General features: G+C 41.6%; 1 protein-coding gene across 3 annotated transcripts in view; it reads left to right on the forward strand.

Moving 5' to 3' along the window:
- ttc28 (tetratricopeptide repeat domain 28) overlaps positions 1-22279 on the forward strand; it is a 166247-nt gene that overhangs the window by 99381 nt on the left and 44587 nt on the right. For all 3 annotated transcript variants that reach the window (XM_039779288.1, XM_039779290.1, XM_039779291.1), the window contains 3 exons: positions 7311-7532; positions 8681-8869; positions 10038-10134. In XM_039779288.1, coding sequence (XP_039635222.1) covers positions 7311-7532; positions 8681-8869; positions 10038-10134 — 508 coding nt within the window. The remainder of the gene's footprint in view (positions 1-7310; positions 7533-8680; positions 8870-10037; positions 10135-22279) is intronic.

Raw genomic sequence — 22279 nt, forward strand, 5'->3', positions numbered from 1 at the left:
CTCCTTGGCCTCGGTGTGTTTGTGCATGTTGCTTTAATGCTTTAATGTGACTTGCACCTACGATACCACGACACATCCCTCGTGTGTGTAAACATACTTGGCAATAAAGCTTTTCTGATTCTGATTCTGATTCTATATGTCTTATGATTTTTTTTTTTCACCGCAAAATAGAGGTGCGCTTTCACAGGCGGTTTTTGTACATACCGTGGAATACATAATTAGGCGCACTTTAGGCTTCCCCTCCCATCTCTTTATGGGAAACTCCCCCTTCACCCTCCCATGAATGCATATGCATGACACGGAAAAGCGCAATTTGCCATTTTCAGTCCCCACGACACGCAGTCTGTGTTTCTACCTCAGTGACCTCAATATGACGCCAAAGGGCTAGATGCTAAAGGAGACTTTTTGCATCTGTAACAAACGCCAAAGGCACCTGACCAAGCGATGCTTATTGACGCGCTGGGAGTGAGAATGTGTTGATAAAACCTATGACCAAAATAGTCGCACAGTCATTGTGTTACTTATGGATGGCATTTTTGTGATGATAATGATTCCCCTTTGTGCTGGGGACCCCCTGAAACTTCCTTAAGGGACCCCTGGGGACCCCACTTTGGCAGCCACTGGGCTAATATGTCACAAATGGAGGCCATTTTTCTGCAGCTGTCATGGACATTAGCCTTCTTCGTAGGCTTTTTAACTAACTGGCTTATCAACGAGTGCCGTCTAGTTCAATTATATTTAAGAGAAGGCAGACCTCTACGGCCGATATCTCCAACACTGAGCGACTCATACCAAAACTATCTAGATTGATAAATAGCACTACAAGGACAAATATGTATGTTTGAATATAGATATCCTCAATTACTAATTACAGAGCTACATGGAGACACATAGGGTTAAAATGGCTGGAGGGAAATCTTTTTGTGTGATGTCCTTCTATAGAAAATTATAATTGGCTTCAACGTAAAATATATCCATATTCGTACCTTTCTCTATATTCGTACCTTTCTCTATAACTATATAGTTTTCTTTTTTTGTCCTCTGAATGTTGAATATCTCATGTGTCTGCTGAAGAACAAACTCTCAGTCTGAATACGAAAGAAAGAAGAGTGTGTTATGGGATATGAATGAGTAACGAACATGCTAATAACTCCTCTTTAATAATTCATAGCTTCTTCTCCTCTCTCTGTCACGTTCTTTAAACTTGCAAACATTCATTAGAGCCTCTGACTTTATTGTTCGCCGTCCCTCATTATGTGCTCTGAAAGGTCAAAGCCATGTTGTAACGTTTGGGTGTGCGAGTCTGTGCGAGTGCTGCAGAGAGCCTCTATCTTCATTATCATCACTGTGATTGCATCAAGGGGATCATTCTTACAGTCTTTACCTCCTCAGGCTATTGATAATAACATCACACTGTGTGTTCACAGATATAAGCTGCGTGCAACAGATTTATTAGCGCTGGCGAACATGTGTCCTGTGAAGGAAACGTGGCTGTTGAAGATGTTTTGCGCCATCGTTGGAGGATGTCTTTTTCACGTTTCCAATCAGTTACTTATGGAGATTGTTTCCTAGAAGTGTTACCAGTAGTGGAACCCAACCAAATACATTTATACAGCTATGAGAAGCAGTGGTGGAATGTAACTAAGTACATTTAGTCAGTCCCGCCAGAAAAAACGGGACTATGCGATTGCATAATTCAATGCATAATCAGCCAAAGTCCGCATATTTATGCGGGGGGGGGGGGCCGCATTTTTTCAAATACACCGCACTTTCGCCGCATAAATTGCCAATGTGGGCCTTGCATGATTTCATAATCCCCGCATTTTCGTTGCAAAAAAGTCACATATATCTTAGCAGAAAGTTAAAAAATGTTGCGTTTACTTCACACAAGAGCAGCCATTTTCCCCTGTTACCATGGGAACGTTATGAAGGGACGTAATTACGCGACGTGAAAAGGCAGGGTGTTTTTTTCTCTTTTTCATTAAGCAAGTTCCCGCAATTTTTGCAAGTTCCTGCAATTTCATCGCATAAAATTGCATAAATATCATATAGCATATTCCATCGCATTTTTTAAGAAAACGTGCCGCATAATCAAGGATTTTTGCCCCCGCAACAATCACAAAAAACCTCCGCATTTTTCTGGAAGGACTGTTTAGTACTGTACTTAAGTACAAATTTTGAGGTACTTGTACTTTACTGGAGTCTTGTCACTTTCTACTTCTACTCTGCTACAACTAAGGCATCCTCATCCTGCAGCAGACCTCTGAAAAGATAGAATTGTTTATGCTTATAATTAATGTGAAAATTCAGTGTTTATTCCTTTGCCAGTGAATGCCCCCACATCAAGCTGCCAGAGGGACTATTCCTCTTTTATATTTGTCTTGTTACGAGGCTTAAAATATAGAAATCTATCCATCCAAATGAAATAAATTACATTCCAGAAAACTCTTTAAACTCTTTAATTGCATTTTATCGTACAATATACACAGTACAATATTACCTGTTGGAATGTATTGACAAATCAGCAGGACTTTATAGCTGCTATGTGTGTATTTGTGTATTAGCACAATTAGTTTGTGTCCACACGTATAGACACAGAATAGCAGTAGCACACAGTGATAAATGTGAGATGTGTCGATACAGACTGTGTTGCTCCCATCTTGATTTTTCTGGTTAATTTGGAACAGACTTCCTGACGCATATTTCCCAGGACTCATCTGATCGATACCAATAGCCTTAAGATTAGTTAGCAAATGAGTCGGCAGGTTTCAAATTACAAAAGCAAGAGCAGGAAGGCAGCGACCGTTTCTCAACTGTGTTTTTTTGGTGTGTGTGTCTTTGTGTCTGTGCGCGTGTGTGTGTGTTCATGGCCTGTTTTTATGAAGACAACAGCGGTGTGAACTTAAAGCTGAAACACTCCTCGTGATTTGCATGGTATTATGCCTGAAGAGGTCTCTGTAATTAGCAGGAGGAGCGCTGCTGGAAATCATTAGACGACTCAAAGTGCTGTAAAAGTGTCTCAGGTGCTGAAACAGAGTTAAAACAGAACTGCAGGAACCCGAGTAGAGCGGTAGACACTCTCACAGCCGGGGCTAAGAGGATGTGAAAGATGAGCTCTCACTCCTGCAGCCTCCAATAACATTTCCATTTGGGATGTGAGAAGGTGACGTCCCCCCCTCCTCCTTTTACATTCTCTCAAAACAGTATCTTCATACTGTTCAGAAGGGATGGAAGAAGTATTCAGATCCTTTACTTCAGTAAAAGTAATAGCTAAATGTATTGAAAGTACTCATTTGCAGTAAATGCCAGTGTTTTCCTCTTCGGTCTTACATTTCTGGATTAATATTCCTGCTGCATTCATGTTTATGTTGCATTTTACTGCTGTAGATGTTTAAGGTTGTGCTCATTTTAACTCCTTTGTATACTGTTGGGTAGTTTAGTCTACAGCAGTGTATCATGGTCTATAAGATCATCACATGTTTGTAGCATTGCTGTCCTCTGAGAACCACAGATCTCTTAAAAAGTTTTAAAACTTTTCACGGCGTCAGAAAAACAGCCCTGTTTTCAGCTTTGTGACGATGCATTTTCCAGCTGATCCAAGAGGCTTTTTAAAGACTTTATTTAGCTTTAAAAGGAGAATTTTCTCAACGCATAAAGGAAGACTTCATCCTTCAGTTCATCACAAACATTCAACATCAACACATCTGGAGATACGTGGTTTCCACTGGACAGGAAGGGGAGGAAACCCTGTCATCTGTAGTGGAGTAACAAGTACAATATTTAATTCAATTCAATTTTATTTATAGTATCAAATCATAACAAGAGTTATCTCGAGACACTTTACAGATAGAGCAGGTCTAGTCCACACTCTATACCTCTGAGAAGAAGTCAAGTACAAGTATAAAGTTGTGTAAAATGGAAGGAAAAAAAATATTTTTCACCTTTGTTTTTTCCAGGAGAGGCATTAAAGGGTAACTACCATTTTTTTTAACCTGGTCCCTATTTCCCTATGTTTTTGTGTCTAAGTGACTGATGGGAACAAACAATCTTTGAAATTGGTCCAGTATTAAGAGAGATCGCTGCAGTCGGCAGCGGAGAAACTTGTATTTACCAAATACAAAAGTGCTCATTTTGTTGCTGACGTGCTCAGATTAATATTCTAAGTGTCTGAGAACATTATGGAAAGGATTTCTAAGGAGGTCTACCTTTCTGTTAAAAAAAAATATATATATATATTGTATATATATTTATAAAAAGTAATTTTAGCATTGTAAAATACACTTCATACAAAGTCGACAGAAACAAAATAAAACTATGAAAAGCTGTTTTGGGACGCCTTTCTACTTTTCCAACCATCACAACTAATTTTAGTTGAAATAAACACACAGTTTACCGATTTACATGTGAAAATACATTGGCTGTATACACACTAAACGTATTGCTTTTTTTAAATGGAGTCTGGTGGGTTTAGAGCTATCGACTTCAGAGCTGTTTCTGGTTAAACAGAAAGGTCTCTAAGAGGTTTTAAAGGTCCATCTCTGTAGGGATCCTTTCCATAATGTTGTCAGACACTTAGAATATTAAAAAACGGGCACTTTTGTGAAGTTAAATACAAGCTGGACAGCTTGTTTCGCCACTGCCGACTGCAGCGATCTCTCTTAATACTGGACCATTGTCAAAGATTGCTGTTCCCATCAGTCACTTAGACACAAAAACATAGGGAAATAGGGTCCATGTTGAAAAAAATGGTAGTTACCCTTTAAGAACAGGTTCTTATTTACAAAGGCAGCCTGACTTACAATGACGGCCTGATATACTCAAGCAAAGTAAGTTAAACTAGTTCTTAAGTACTAAAGTAAATGTAATTAAAGTAGTTGTACAGCTGTCCAGACGTTACAATGGAGATAAGACAAACTCTAAATGCTCATCAGGGTCGCCTTAGTGTTGTTATTTAGTTTGATGACATGTTGGGTCTTATTGTGACTGTTTCTTCCATCATTTTTACGAGTTATAACAACATTGAATTAACAAAGTAAGCTCTGGGAACACAGTGGGTTCACTAGGCTGAAGTCCAACAGGGCGGCAAGCAGCCAGACGATCAGAGAGGCTGTAAACCAGCCAACAGTTTATACAGATTATCTCATCCAGTGATTCCCAACAGGCATGATCCACATACTTGAATTAAGGAGGACAATAAATACACAGATAGGATTAAACTACCAGCCATGATAAACTGGCTGCACGTGAGGACAGGCCTCAGTTGTGAGAACTTAACGCCATGTGCTGCGATTCAGAGTGAAGCCCAGCAAACCGAGAAGTAAAGAGTCTGGAAGTGATGGATCCAAACCTGCAGTTTGCTGCCACTCTGAATGCAATTCTGACAAAAGGCAAGAATTAAAGAAGTACTTTAAGAATAGGGCTGGGTACCGAAACCCGGTGCTAATACGGCAACGGTGCCTTAACAACCGGTATCTACCGGACCGAATAGTAACGTGGATTTCGGTGCCACTGAAATGCCAGCGCTGCCCTCTGATGCTCCGAAACAGACGTTAGAGGCCACAAAAGCATCGCTGCATGTGACGCTAGTTAACATTATACACTTGACAGCAGGTAACGTTAGCCTAGCGTTAGCTAGCAGCTGGATTAAAATACGGTTGACAGATCACTTGAAACTGGTAAGCTTCGTGGTGCATTCAAAGTTATTGTAAAATACCCTTTTTCCATCTAGTGGTTGTTTTTGTCGTTTACCAGCAATTTACTAGTGAAATAAGTTATTGTTATGACATTTTTAATAAATCATTTAATTTTGACCATATGGCCTTAGCAATAAACAAGCCGTTCTTAAATGTCACTGACTTTCGTTTTGTGCTCCTTTTTTCTTTTTTAAATATATACATATTTTTGAAAAATATCGGTTCAGGCACTGTTTAGGCACCGGCACTGTTTTAAAAGTATCGGTTTAGCACCGGTATCGGAAAAAACCCATATGATACCCAACCCTATTTAACCCTTGTGTTGACTTTGGGTCAAATTGACCCGTTTTCAATGGGACGTAGAAATAAGCGCTGACAATGTGTAGAAGAAAAATTTAACAATTTAAAACGTTGGAAAAAGCAAAAACAAACGTCAAAACTTGGTGAAAACAATGTTCAGCGGTACAATGTAACTACTGTAAGTACTGTACTCGTACTTCAGTTCAGTTTATTTTATGAAAGGGGACAGTGCAAATTAATAAAACACATGATTTCCCATGGGTTAAAAAAAAGCCAGAATTAGCCAAAAGGCTATTTTTCATCTGTAGTCCCCTGCCCTCAATGTTTAAAAATGTTGTACTTTTAATATGTATTTGATACATTTAGTTACTTTACAAATTCAAAATATGAATACAAAATATAATCAACAAGTAAAATATAATATATTGTCGCTTTTGCTTAAGTAAAAGATCTGAATACTTCTTTCACCATGTTATAGTTACAGATCACAGTGACCTCTAGCTCACCCAGTACGGTGTGCGCACCATGTAGGCTGTGTCCTTGGCATCGGCCGCTGGTTTAAATCCGACCTGCGGCCCTTTGCTGCATGCCATCCCCCCCTCTCCCTCCCCTTTCCTGTCTTCAAGCTGTCCTGTCAATAAAAGCCATAAAATCCCCCCCCAAAAAAAAAATCTTAAATACTCTTGCTGAGTTGTAAAAAAGTGAAATTGTTCCAAATACAACATGATGTGTTATTTGGTGTAAAACCCTGAAATCAAAGCTGTAGTTTCCTGGGACTGAGTCAGGGGGGCGGGGCTAGAAGGGTGGCACGGGGTGGCCCCCCCATATCCATTGGCCTAGAGTGCTGTCAATCTGACAGCTGTGATTTCCATTGGATCAGAGATCTGTCACTGTTCTGCCAATCTTCCCAGCCCTCGTCACATGACCAATTAATGTTTCCATGACGACTATCCAAAAATCTGATACCATGGAACCAGCACTGGAATTTATTTTTTATTTTTTTAAAGGCAGACTGAGCCTATAGAAAATGTGTATTGTATTCGGATATACAATTTTTTCAAAATGAAAAGTAAATTAATAATGAATGTTACAGTATGTATTCTACTTAGCAGAATTCCATTGTCTTGTTCTAGCCTATCCAATATTTCCTATATTTCTAAGATTTTCTATGCTGTATTCTGATAAAATGCTTCCCTGACTGATTATTGGTCCCCCCTGTACCACCCCATTTAAAAAAAATCCTGGAATCGCCCCTGGACTCAGTGGACGGTTTTGTTCCTCTGGACACTAACCAGCGTGCTGTTTGTGTGATTCCAGGCTGCGTCCGATGCTCTCAGCGGTCTGGGCCACGTGTACACAGCTATCGGTGACTACCCCAACGCGCTGGCCAGCCATAAACAGTGTGTGCTGTTGGCGCGACAAACGCAGTGCCAGCTCTCCGAGGCTCGCCAGCTGGGCAACATGGGCGCCGTGTACACAGCGCTGGGGGACTTCACCAACGCTGTGCAGTGCCACGAGCAGCACTTGGACATCTCAAAGGTACTGAACTCTACATCCTATCGTCTGTTGATGGTGTCTCGGTGGAGGAGGGAAACTTTGTTCCTCCTAAACTTTTCTGATAATTAACAGCCTTGTGTTCACCCAACAGGAGCCATCTTGAAGGATAATTCTGCTGTTAATCTAGGTGTTTGGTGTTTTTTGCCCCCAACGACGCCTTCCAGGCAGCGCGGAAATGGTTATGTTTAGGGTTAAGGTTAGGGTTAGCTGCCTGGAAGGCGCCGTTGGAGGCAAAAAACACCATGGAGCGTTAATCTACTGGCTGACATGTTCCTCCATCCCCATGAACACACTGACGTTTAATGACAAGACTGTGATCAATTCAAACAGGAGGGCGGCAGTTACATCTCTAGTTTTTCAAACGTTGTAGTGTGTATTTTAGCACATCCATCTATCGTTGTCTGAACGCTGTAGCCTATTTTATGACAAAGTTACTGCATATTTCCCAAAGAACATGGTGTGTGTTCAGGACATTTGAAGCTCTTCCTGCAAATGTTTCACAAACAAACATAACAAAAGACAATAATCAGTGCACATTTCACACTTTATGTTACTTTTTTTTTTTTATATAGTGTAAAATTGCCAGCCGCTGCAGCCAAGATCATGACGCTGTTTGTAGCTCTCTCTATCTCTCTCTCTCTCTCTCTCGCTCTCCCCTCACACACAAATTGACCATCTGTTGACAATTAGACCACCAGAATAAAGTCAAATCTCCAGACTACTGAGAGTTTATGAAGTCATTTAATTTTTGACAGTTTTAGTCTCTTTACACAAAACAATTTCCATCTGATAGCGATGTGAGGCTCCGTCTCCGTCTTTCTCAACAGAAACTCTGTTTCTTCCTTTAGTTATACGGAGTAATGATATATTTTTCAATGTATTATTTCATTTCTTATTAAGAGTCTGTTTTTATTATCCTGATGCAAGTGACAATGCTTTTAATAAGTCTTTTTTTTAAAGTCCTTTGAATCCTTCTTTGTGTTATTTGAAGTCGTGTGTGCCTACTTTTGAAGGAAGAAGAGCATTAATAATATCTGATCTTTGACGACTGGGGACACAATCTGAAAAATGTGAAACTGCCACTGTCGTCATGTCTTATTAACGCTGAGATGGCGTTTCTTTTTGGTCAGACTTTGGAGAATGTGCGTGAGGAGGCGCGGGCGTACAGCAACCTGGGCAGTGCCTACCACTCTCAGCGGGACTTCGACAAGGCCATATCATACCACACCCGAGTCCTGGAGTTGGCTCAGGAGATGGGCGACCGGGCGATCGAGATGAGGGCGTACGCTGGCCTGGGACACGCCGCCCGATGCATGCAGGTTGGTAGGAAACTGTTGAAAGACATGGGCCACGGGCGCCTGGGTAGCTCGCCTGGTAGAACGCGCACCCATATACAGAGGCTCAGTCCTTGCCGCTGTTGTTCTGACCTGCAGCCCTTTGCTGCAATCTCTCTCCCTGTTCATGTCTAGCCTGTCATATCCAATGAAGGCCTAAAAATGCCCCAAACAAATCTTAAAAAAGACATAAAGACATGGGCCATGTTCAGCCCCGACAAAAAGTAGCAAGTTTTTTTAAAACTGAAACTGGGGTGCGTTGAACACCCTGTTGTGTGCGCAAGCGCTCTTGCTGATTGGGTATCTCTTGTGAAATAGTCTCGCATTGCCAGACCTTCCTCCACAGCGCTGCGGAGGAGGGTTTGGCTAGTCCACGCAGCATTCTGGGACTAGATGTGCTCTGGTTTATTGGCATTTCTTTAAACCAATCCCAATCGTCATGGGCGGGACTAAGCGCCAGACGGAGCAACAGTGCCGCTGCAAACTAGCCTCGGGAAGGAACTTTTTTTGGTAGAACGTGTGTACGTTCAAAAGTTGTTTTAGTCGTGCAACAGAAAACTCCGATTGGACAGATAGTCTAGCTAGCTGTCTGGATTTACCCTGCAGAGATCTGAGGAGCAGTTAACCAGAGTCCTCAGAAATCCACCGGAGATTCTTGAGAATTTGAGGTTCTTACATGAAAAATGATCAGTTTTAGAACTTAATCGATTAGTTGTCAACTATGAAATTACTCGCCAACTTTTTAGATAATTGATTTAGTGGTTTGAGTAATTTTTTAATATATATATATATATATATATACATGTATATTTTTAATATATATATATATATATAGAACAATCTCTAATTACAGTTAGTTACAGTTTTTTGTTTATTCTCTCCTCTGTGACCGTAAACTGAATATATTTGAGTTGTAGACATTTGAGGACGTCGTCTTGGGCTTTGGGAAACACTGATCCACATTTTTCACCATTTCCTGACATTTTATAGACCAAACAACCAATCCATCAATGGAGGAAATAAACGACAGATTAATCGACAATGAAAATAACCTGTAGTTGCAGCCTCATTCTGTATGTTCTATGTGCTGTTGAGACTTTTATTTATTACGTGACTAATAAATATGATTGATGGTTGTTGGTGTGATTCTCAGGACCTGGAGCGAGCTCGCCAGCACCACCAGCACCAGCTAGAAATCGCTCAGGAGCTGCAGGACAGAGCAGCTCAGGGCCGAGCGTCCTCCAACCTGGGTAGGTGTGTGTGTGTGTGGTGTGTGTGTGTGTGTGTGTGTCATTCCCCGAAAGAACCAAGCAGGCCTGCCTACCTTGCTTTTCAAATTTTCTTCAGAACTTGTCATTTTCAGCTAGCCTGGATGCTAGTCTGGACTTGATCCGTTGTGGAGCAACTATGCTCGAGCCAGAGCTGTTTGGACCAATCAAATTGTCAGGGCGGGCTTTATATGATGATGGACAGATGATCAACAGTAACGTAATCAACCACGTCACCAAATATAAATCCCCACTGAGGATAGGTTTACTGGCCTATAGGTAAAGTAAGGAAGCCATGCACAGACACAGTTCATCCTAAAGATTCACTGTGTATGTTTAACGTTAAAAGATGATTTATAAAATCATGCCGAAATTGTTATTTTAATAACTTAGTATTCTATGCAAAAAAGGCATGTATAAAGGCTTTAGGCCTCCCTACACGTTACTGTTGGCCCAGTTTAATATGCAACATAATTTCATGATGGTGCAGTGGATATGACACATGCCTTTGGTGTGGGAGACCCAGGTTCGATTCCCACTGCGATACATCAACCAGTGTGTCCCTGAGCAAGACACTAACCCCTAGTTGCTCCAGAGGCGTGCGATCTCTGACATATGTAGCAATTGTAAGTCGCTTTGGATAAAAGTGTCCGCTAAATGACATGTAATGTAATATGTAGTAGGGGGTCCCTGCTCCGTCTTACTCTCAGTTAAGGGGTCCTTGGTTTAAAAAATGTTGTAGACCCCTGCTGTAAAGTAAACACTGGGAATGTCTTTTATTGTATTCTGCACAAATTTCATTTTCAAAAAGTGGATGATGTGATGCAATTTTAGATAAAAAAAAGAAAAAAAAAAGAAGGTAACAACAGCCACGCTTTCCCCTCAGAAACTATTAACTAACAGATGCAGAAGTGTTTATATGCAAACCAATGGAAAGCTTCAGCCTCACATGTCTGTCGCCACGGTTACTCAATAGACCGGCTGGGCCTGATCAACTCAATCTGCGATCGATCAGCAGCGTCGAGTTCACAGAGAGATGGACTCTTCCTCTGTTACGTTTAAGCACTAAGTACATTTACTCAAGTACTGTACTTGTCAAGTACAAATTGGAGCTTCTTGTACTTTACTTGAGTATTTTGATTTTATGCCATTTTATACTTCTACTCCACTACTGTACATCTCAGGGAACTCCACTACATTTATTTTTGACAGCTTTAGTTACTCTACAGATTCAGATTAACATACAAAATATAAATCAGCAAATACACTTTCATGTATTAAACTACCCAGTAGTACATTAAAAAGCAAATAAAAAGAGCTCCACCTTTTACCAGCTGCAACATTAAAGTGATGAACACAGTAATGCATCGATAATTATAATCCAATATCATATATGCTTCTGAAATGGAGCATACTGAATAATTAGTACTTTACTTTTGGTGCTTTAAGTATCTTTTGATGCGGATACTTTTACTGTAACTCAAACCTGGTCTAACATCAATAACTCAGCATTTCATTGTTATTTTAACAGCGCATTAGTAAAATGAGCCTAGGCTTGTGCACAGCGCGCACACACTATGCTTGTTACACACACAGGGACGCACAGCAACACACACACATGCAGAAGATTAAAAATAAAAAATATTACAGTGTGAAATAGTGTTATCATATGATCTGCTCGCGCGCTTTCACTTCACGCACGAGAAGATCAGTTTCTTCGGTAGCACTTTACTTGAAGGTATCTACATAAGAGTGACATGACACTGTCATGGACACATGACACAGTCATGACACATGAACCCTAACCATAACTTGTCATGACAAAAACCGAAGGACACTTACTAAAAGTCATTATTATTATATTATTATGTCATAAAAGTTTATGACTTGTTCATAATGTTTATGACACGTTCACGACAGTGTAATGTCACTCTTATGTAGATACCTTCAAGTAAAGTGTAACCGATTCTTCTCTTGGAAAATCTCTCCTTCCTGCTCAGCAAATCCTCCATCATAACAGCAATGCTCCAAGGTCCAAACGCTCCTGGCTGTTAAAGGGAATGGGAGATGATCCTCTGATTGGTTGATTGCATGTTACGCCCAAAAACACACCCAGGATTAATTAAGACACTAATGGCGTTTTTCCATTACATGGTACCCGCTCGACTCGCCTCGCCTCTACTCGCCTTTTTTGGTTTTCCATTATGAAAAAAAGTCCCTGGTACCTGCCAACAGGTACTTTTTTTAGTACCACCTCTATCGAGGTGCCAAGCGAGCTGAGGCGATACCAAAATGTGACGTGACCACTGATTGGTCGGAGAGAATCGTCACTAGTCACTGCGTCATCATTGCTAGCGACAGAGGGGGGGGTGTCCTGAACAAACTCGCCATTTTTAAATACAGTAGTTTAGCCAGCGGTGTTTTTTTTTTTGCTGCCTCCAGCTTCTTTTGAAACTAAATTTGTCTTCTGGCAAACAGCCACATGCCGAGAATCAAAAACACAACACACCCTCGCCGTTCTGTGTGTGTGTGTCGCGTTAGGTCACGGCAGTTTCCTGCGGCGTCACTATGACGACCAGCCACGCTCGCCTCACACATGAGGCGGTACTAAATCTGCAATGGAAAATGGAGGAGCCGAGCCGGGTAGAGCCGGTACTAGCAGTGGGTAAGCGCCATATGGACAACCCTTTTGAACCATGCGCCCGGCGCACGGACCCTTTTTTTTTTCGCCCGTTAAACTAGCAAAAGTGGATTCGTACACGCCCCTAAACGCACCTGGGCCATGCACTTCACACCGTGCGCTTAGGTCGTTAAAATAGGGCGTAGTTTCTGTCTCCCCCCCATGAGGAATTCTAAGTAATGACAACAACACTGTTGGCGCGTCCACATGACGCAAGCCTTCGGTGACCGTGCACCACCACCACCCCCTCTCTCCCTCTCCTCCTCAACGCAGCTGCTAGTAGCCAAGGAGGACACGGAGGATTAAAAAATCATGATGGACTCTTCAGAAGAGGTCATTATCTTCACTCGAGTTTCTGCGCGGAAAAGTCTCCGGACGCCACAATCTTCTGAACATAGTCCTACTGAGAGATCCAGAGAGAGTTGTGTGGAGCTGATAGTCTTCATTAGATTTGTAGCAGCTCATTTGGCAACGGCTTGAATGTAACGGACGTTCATTAATATCAAAAAGTTACGCACTAAAGCTTTAAGTAAGTAGGACTATAACTTGCAACAGAGTATTTCTACACTGTAGTATATTATTTTTTTTATCAACTAAATAATCAGAATACTTCTTCCACCTCTGAATTTGAGATGTGTTTGAGGTCAAATTAGCAACTTGTGAAACATGTACATGACAGTTTATTGACCAAAATCGAGCAGCAGGGATGTAGATGGAGGTAAAATGTAACTTAATACGTTTACAGTACTCAAGAACTTTTCTTAAGTACAAATTTTAGGTACTTGTACTTGAGAATTTCCATGTCATTCAACTTTATACTTGTCCCTCCTGCATTTTGAGTACTTTTACTTTTGATACTTTTAGTGACTTCTGCTGATACTTAGCCTAAATACTTCAACTTAAAGTCATATTTTCAAAGCAGGACTTTTACTCGTAACGGAGTGTTTTCATTGTATACAGTAGTATTAGTCCTTTTTACTTGAGTAAAGGATCTGAATCCTTCCTCCAGCCCTGGCCGTACAGGGTCCCGTTCCCCCGTGACTGCAGTAGTGCCTCTCTGTCCAAACAACGCTCATGTTTTATTGAGCGGGTTCTGGTTTCTGCGGCCACAGTGATATCTGAGAGCCAGCGAACCTGACTCCAGCGCTGAGTGGACAACTCGCCACTCTTTGTGTGTGTGTGTGTGTGTGTGTGTGTGTGTGTGTGTGTGTGTGTGTGTGTGTGTGTGTGTGTGTGTGTGTGTGTGTGTGTGTGTGTGTGTGTGTGTGTGTGTGTGTGTGTGTGTGTGTGTGTGTGAAGACCTGCTGTATGCCAATGGCCCATGATTTTGTATTAAGTATTTTACTGCATCTAGAATATTTATGTCCCTATAAACTATTGCCTTCAAGTGGACTTAAATAAAGTGTGCGTGCGTGCGTGCGTGCGTGCGTGTGTGCGTGCGTGCGTGAGGTGTGTGTGTGTGCGTGTGTGTGTGTGTTTGTGTGTGAAGACCTGCTGTATACCAGTGGCCCATGATTTTGTATTAAGTAATTAGTAAGTATTTTACTGCATCTAGAATATTTATGTCCCTGTAAACTATTGCCTTCATGTGTGTGTTTGTGTGTGTGTGTGTTTGTTTGTGTGTGTTTGTGTTTGTGTGTGTGTGTGTGTGTGTGTGTGTGTGTGTGTGTGTGTGTGTGTGTGTGCGTGCGTGCGAGCGAGCTGCATTACGCCGGTAATATAAGCACTGAACACGTCCAATCTTCAGCATCAAGTACACATTTCCCTGTTTTTGGTTCCACTTCCTGTGAAGTATCGGTTCATGTGAATACATTGAGTCTTGTGCTCAGTCACGCTAAAGTCCTTTTTTATTTGCCGTGTGAAATAAGCAGAAGGAAAATAAAGAGCCACGCGCTGGGAGCCTTGATGTGCGACTAATAGGCGATAGCTGAAGTCGTGACACTGTGCTGACAGACGAGCTGCAGCCGGCGCCTCAGATCAATGGCTGCCGTCATCATTTATGGATGATACTTCTCTCTTATTCTGTTTGCTGGTGAGACCCCCCTTCTTTTTCCCCCCCTTTTTTTTTTTTTTTTTTTTTTTTTTTTTTTTTTTTTCTTTCTCCCCCTCCCTCCTTCTTTTTTTTTTTTTTTTTTTTTTTTTTTTTTTTTTTCTCCTCCCTTTCTTTTTTTTTTTTTTTTTTTTTTTTTTTTTTTTTTTTTTTTTTTTTTTTTTTTTTTTTTTTTTTTTTTTTTTTTTTTTTTTTTTTTTTTTTTGTTTTCCCTCTCTTCTTCTCTCATTTCTTCTCTTGTTTCCTCCTCCTCCCCTCTCTTCCTCTCCTTCCTTTCTCTCCCCTCCCCTCTTTCCTCCTCTCCTTTACTTTCCAGTCTAATTTCCTCCTCTTTCCTATTGTTTCCTCTTCTCCTTTCCTCTTCCCACAGTTCATCCTCTCCTTTACTTCTCTCACAACTTACCACCCGTCCTGCCTTGTTTCCTTATCTCCTTTCCTATCCTCACCTCTCTTCTCATCTCCTCTATTCTCCTCTTCTGTCTCCTTTCCCCATTCTCTTTTCTGGTCTCCTAAACTCTTCTTTTTCCCATGTTTCCTCCTCTTGTTTCCTCTCTTGTGTCCTCTTCTCCTCTTTTGTGTTGTTTGCTGCTCTTCTCTGCTCTCCTTCCATGTTTCCTTAACCGTCTTCTCCTCTTCTTTCATTTCCTTGTTTCCTCCTAATCTTCTTTCCTCGCTTGTTTCTGTTCGTTCTCTTTTCCCATGTTTCCTTCTCTTCTTGCCTCTCCTCTCCCCTGTGTTTCCTTCTCTCATCTCCTCCCTTGTCTTATCATCTCCTCTCCCCCTCCTCCAAAGAGATCTTTGAGATTGTAACTTTAAAGAAAGTCAGCAGAAACTGAGGAGACACATGAAGGCAAAGAGATGCTCGTGTCTCTGGTTGGCCACACCCACTTCAGTCGGTTGATGACAGGGGTCTTTTTTTTTCCACAGATCACCACCCTCCTCCTCTAATCTCACACCCTGTCATCAGATCTCCCCTCCTTTTCCACTCCTCTAATCCTCACGGCTCTGCTCTCTTCACACCGTGCCATCCCTCCACGCCGGGGGAATCCCACCGTCCTGCAGAGTATCTGAGCTGGCACTCTTAACGCCTCGCAGTAGCTCACGCTCGTGCGTTAGCGGAGTTTAAGAGCAGGGGTGGAACTGTAACCAGCGAGTCCAGCCAACTCTGCAAGGCTTCTCTGTAATCCTCTTAGCGCGAGACCCCGATGAACGGGGGCCTCCCTCTCCTTATCAGCAGGCTCCTTCTCTTCTCCTTCCTACATATTCCTGACAGGGCTTATGTGAGTCAAAACCATGGTGTGTTAGTGCGGTATCGTTGCACTTTTCTCTTAAATAGTTTTATCCAACAAGTCCTCCAAACCGTACGACGATATGGGTCATTTGTTTCATAAATGAGCGCCCCTAGCGCTAGCGGAAATAAAACCTCATATCTAAAACGGAGAACGTCGGTCGCAGTTTTGAACGTAACGGTCTGGATGTTAAACACGTTTTTAACGTTGTGAAAACGGTCGCAGTTTGGGTTAAAGGAACACGCCGACTTATTGGGAATTTAGCTTATTCACCGTAACCCCCAGAGTAAGACAAGTCGATACATACCCTTCTCATCTCCGTGCGTGCTGTAACGCTGTCTAACGGCTCCAGCATTAGCTTAGCCTAGCACAGATCCTGCAGGTAACTGGTTCCAACTAGCCTACTGCTCCCAATTGTGACAAAAGTGACAAAATAACTTCCAACATGTTCCTATTTACGTGTCCTTGTACACGCTGTGACTCTACAAATCACAACATGTAAATAGGAACATGTTGGTGTTATTTTGTCACTTATTCGGAGCAGTAGGATTGCTGGAACCATTCACCTGCATTTTCTGTGCTGGCCTGCTGCCGCTGGAGCCGTCAGACAGCGTTACAGCACGCACGGAGATGAGAAGGGTATGTATCGACTTATCTAACTCAGGGGGTTACGGTGAATAAGCTAAAGTCCCAATAAGTCGGCGTGTTCCTTTAAAATAAGACGTAACTTCGCGTACTGAAGGTTACGTACGGGACGCTGAACGTGACGTTTGTAAAGTAAAAAAAACAATAACACGTTTTTGTTTATTTTGAAGGGGGGTGTTGAACCCTGGGCCACGCACAGCCCCGACAAAATGATACTCTGCTGTCCTTCCATGTTTCCTCCTCTCCTCTTCCTTATCCGTCTTCTCCTCTTCTTTTATTTCCTTCCTTGTTTCCTCCTAATCTTCTTTCCTCGCTTGTTTCTGTTCGTTCTTCTTTTATCCCATGTTTGCTTCTCTTCTTGCCTTTCCTCTCCCCTTGTTTCCTCCTCTCCTCTCCTCTCCCCCTTGTTTCCTTCTCTTCTCTCCTCTCCTTTCCTCCCTTGTCTTATCACCTGTCTTCTCATCTCCTCTCCTCTTACTTCCTGCTTTACCCCCATCATAGTTTCTATCCTCAATGTTCCACTTCTGGGATTGCTCCGGTGCCGCAGGAAATTCCACCAGATGCATGTCTTTTCACCGATGTCTGTATCCTTCCTCTGTCTCTGTGTTGGCGTTCTAACCTCCGGTGGATTTGTGAGGACTATGGTTAACTGCTCCTCAGATCTCTGCAGGGTAAATCCAGACAGCTAGCTAGACTATCTGAGTTTTCTGTTGCGACTAAAACAACCTTTGAACGTACACACGTTCCAACAAAACAAGTTCCTTCCCAAAGCAAATTTTCAGCGGCTCCGTGCGGAGCTTTGCACCGCCCAAGACAATTTTGATTGGTTTAAAGAAATGCAAATAAATCAGATCATGTTTTTCTCCCATCCCATAATGCCGTGTTTCCCAGACCCTCCTTTGCAGCTCTGTGGAGGAAGGTCTGGGAAAGACTACCCCCATAATAACAATACTATGGCCACTAGAGGACACTGTCACTATAAACGTAAATATAGGTCGTAATTGCTGCTTGAAAGAACGACCTCTGGGAGCGTATTTCGGGGATCGACTCAGCCAGCTTCGACGTCAGAAGCGAGATGCATGCGTTCCCACAAAAGCCATGCATACACCACGTGTATGTCATATGAATCTGTATTTATAAAATCCAGAACATGCTGTGAGAATGTGTGCACCTCATGCATACTTCAGGTCAAATCAAAACAGAATCAGTTAGGCATCATTATTCTTTTAGGTTGTTAGCCAGTTTCTCAGAGCGTGAATTACTTCTTTTTTTTTGCAGTTGAACACCCATCTTTAATATGCCAATTAAAGATGCATGATTATTCATTTTGATTAATTGCTTTTGTGCTCTCCGTTTTATTATTCTTTTGTTCATTCGGCGTTTTAAATTCAGTTTTATTATTTCCCTGTTTATCCTTTTTTTTTTTTTCGTGTGTGCCTTTATAATGAAGTGTTCTGTAAATTGCCCAGTTTGAGTGCTTTAAACTAAATCATCTTCAGATGTATTTGTGTTTAATTTTAAATGAATACAACTATATATGCTATAAATAACAATAGCATTTATAACGCTCTTGTATCAGAATGGCTGCTCTGATGTTTTATAGAGGAATATTGTGCTGTGCCACATCTTAAGACTTCTCACTCCCTGTCTGTGGCTCTCAGCTCAAAGCCCGTGGTTCCTACTGAACACTGTAAGTCTTTAAAAACACAAATATATCGTTTAATTTTGAAAACAACAACAGTCCAGTAATTTCCTAAAACAGCTGATCCTGGTAGTTTGAATCAAACAGGAGGAAATAGTGCATTTGTTGGGGGACTATTTTTTTATGGTATTTATTAAAAATAATGATAGAACATCACCAGGCTTATCCTAAATGGCACAACAGAGCTGGAAATGTCTCTGTTTACACTGCGAATCAGACCACAGTGTCTGTCCTCTCTCTCTCTCTCTTCACACAGTCTGACATGAACGGCATGTGTAACCTTTTCCATCTGGTGTCTCGACACCCCCCATCTCCCTGTTTCCCCTCTCCGAACCACCACCCCCCACCCCCCCTCTCATCAGTCCTCCTTTGTGCCTTTGCTGTAGAAATAACATGCATCTGATTTACAGTTCTGTGGTTTTAGGATTTCTTCATATGGCAAATTTAGACCAGGCTGTCAATATCCTGACCTCTGTGTTGCTGTTCAGGTAAATTTTTTTCTGTAGTAAGCATCCAAACAGGGTTATGTTACAGCAAATTCAAATATTAATTCCTTTTTATAATACTGTGCTATGATACTAGAGCAAACTAGCTCTCCACTAAAACACAAAAACTGCCTACTAGCAGTGCGTACTGATCTGGCCCAAATGTTGCATGTAGTTGTTATGGAAAACCTCAGGAGCAGCACAACTCATTTCACATACATGAAGAAGGTTCGGGAGACTTATGACTTACATACAAGTATTTATTGATCACTCAATAGAGGAGACCATTAAGCAGGCAGTACAGTATGTGTTATTGTCCCAACTCTCTGAAGTTCCTGTCCTCCTAAAGGTCTATTTAAACTAATGCTGGAGGCGTTATGTTTAGCTGAACCTTTAAGGTAAACAAAGATATTGCAGGCGCCATAAACACAGATACTAAAGCCTAGTTCAGTCTCTCTCTCTCTCTCTCTCTCTCTGGGAAGTATGCTAAAGCAGCCCAGTCTCATGGCAGTTCGTGAAATGGTGACGTTATTTAATCTATTGATTCGTGTACAGGGACACGTTTTTGTGGTTTTTATCATGTTGGTGAGCACGAATTGTAAACGAATGTATTTGAATGGGAAGCATATTACGTGATAACAGCACAATTATGGTAGCGTGTAGTGTTGAAAATCCGCGTAAGGAGGTTGGTGACCACCACGAAATAAAGTAAAAAATCGTATCCCTGTACACGAATCAATACCTCAAAATAACGTGACCATTTCACGAACTGCCGTGAGACCGGGTTGCCTAGTGTGACAGACACTGTCATGTGACCCAGATAATGTCGTAACACAAGTACACAGCCTATGAAAAAAATTCTAACTGTATCCCCTCCTTGTCACTTTTGTTGCTATGACCGTGTATAGGGTCAAGTGCCAACAACTAGCATAGCTTTAGCTCAACGGTCTGACCAACAAGCACTTATATAATTAAAATTTTGCTTATCCAATCAAAATCCACAATAACCATCAACAGTCATACATTAGGACCTTAGCTAATGTTAGCAATTAATTGCAGTTAACCGAAGAAACTGTGATTATGTAAAAAATATTGTCAATTAGACAATTATGTAATAATTGTTACAGGCCTAGTTATGATTGTAAACTGTGCCCTGCTAGCATAGTCTATTGGCTTAATATCAAGATGCAGGACATAACGGCATATAAAAAGCAGTCAAGTTGACTTCTTTTCTCGCTAGCTAGAACATTGATATTTTTTGTATGTAAAGCTGCTTTGGGTGCAGTTTCCCTGTCGGGACTTTTCTGTACATCTCAAAAGCAGAAATCAGACTGAAAAGGTGAACACTGCACTTGCAACAGTATTTTTGAAAGGTAGATGTGTAATCCAATCCTGTTAATCTAATAACGTTTTGCTCTGATTTGGACCTTAATTAGACTGCGATAACCCAGTTAAGGTGTTTACATGAGTGTTGCAATAATCACAGTTTTGCCTCAATCTGGTTATAATCAAGTTATCAGCGGGGATGTAAACAACAATAACTGTAAGGAGGGAAGATGAAGGTCGCAGTTAACCCCAAACACACACAGGTTTAAGATATGTGCATTTAAGAGTCTTGTGTGTTGTTGCGCAGCAACAACGGCTGTATTTCCCAGTATTTAGTTGCCTTCTGAAAACCCCCGTGTTCAACTAAACTTCCATTGCCAGACTTAACTCCAAAGCGCTGCGGAGGAAGGTCTGGCAACAAGAGCATACACTCCTGGATAGGAGAAAAAATGGTCAGAGGTTGTTTGCATTCCTTTAAACCAATCACAATCTTCTTGGGTGGCTCTGCAAAAGAGTCTCGGGTAGGAACTTGTTTTGGTGAAACAAAACAAAAACTGGGTTGTTTGCATTTCTTAAAACCAATCACAATCGTCTTGGGTGACGCTAAGCGCTGGACGCAGCGACGGTGACTCTGCTAAATAGTCTCGGGTAGAAACTTGTTTTGGTGGAACATTTGCACCCCGCAAAAGAAAACGCCACATATAATATTAAATGACGTTAACTGACCACTACTGCATAATCACTTGTTTACACCCTCAAAGCTCGAACTAGCTTTCAGAGCTTGGCATTCAAATGGCATCTGCTACATACAAGACCTTTACATAGATGGGGCATTTGCCTCTTTCTGTCAGCTCAAAATTTAACCTCAAGACCTCTGACCTCATTTCTGCTATCTTCATTTTGTTCAACATAATTATCAAGCTTTTCCCCATTTGGCAACCTCAACACCGCTGGATGAATTACTGGCCATAGCAATGCCACACAGAGGCACCATCCCCCTCATTTACACCTTCATAAGCGGCATAAACCCACAGACAGTAACTAACATAAGAGCATTTTGGGACGAGGAGCTGGGCTTCAGCTTTTCAGAGGATGAATGGAGCAAAATTCTGAGGCTGGTGCATGTTACTTCACCGTGCTCCAGACACGGCTTGCTACAATTTAAAATTGTTCACAGGTTGCATTTCTCCAGGGTGAAACTGGCAAAACTGTTCCCCTCTCTAGATCCGTCATGCGAAAAATGTCAAAGTGCTCCAGCTAGCTTAATGCACATGTACTGGGCCTGCCCTCGCTTACAAACATTCTGGGAGGCGGTATTTACATCACTTAGAGACGCTTTAGGCATTGCTATTGAAATCCATCCAGTCACGGCGCTATCTGGGACCAAGCCTGTTGACTCCCACTCCCGGTGGTCTGGAAAATCTCACACAGTGGTGACATTTACAACTTTACTAGCCCGACGCCTTATCCTGCTGAATTGGAAAGGCCCAAAATCTCCATCCCACACCAGGTGGCTTAAAGACGTCATGTATCACTTAAAGTTAGAAAAGATGAAATACTCACCCAGAGGAAACGTGGGAGAATTCTATTCTACCTGGGGGCCTTTCATGGACTATTTTGATGAGGTTTCTGCGGCAGACTGGGAAGAGGTGTAGTTCTACCTTGAGGATAACTAAATGACTTGCCTGTATTTAATTATACATTTTTTTTATTTTACTTTTTCATATATATATATATATATATATATATATATATATATATATATATTTTTTCTTTACTTATGCTTCTTTATGTATCATTTTGTCTGTGTGTAAGATATACCCTACCTTGTCTTTTTGTTTGTGGGCGGCAAAATGTAGGCTCACTTTACTCCAAATGTATACTTGTACTGATTGGTGGTTATGAGGATGCATGGGGATTGGGGAGTGGGTAGAAGACGTTTGTATTGGT

The sequence above is a fragment of the Perca fluviatilis genome, chromosome 17, assembly GCF_010015445.1.
Source record: "Perca fluviatilis chromosome 17, GENO_Pfluv_1.0, whole genome shotgun sequence".
In the NCBI taxonomy this organism is placed as follows: Eukaryota; Metazoa; Chordata; class Actinopteri; order Perciformes; family Percidae; genus Perca; species Perca fluviatilis.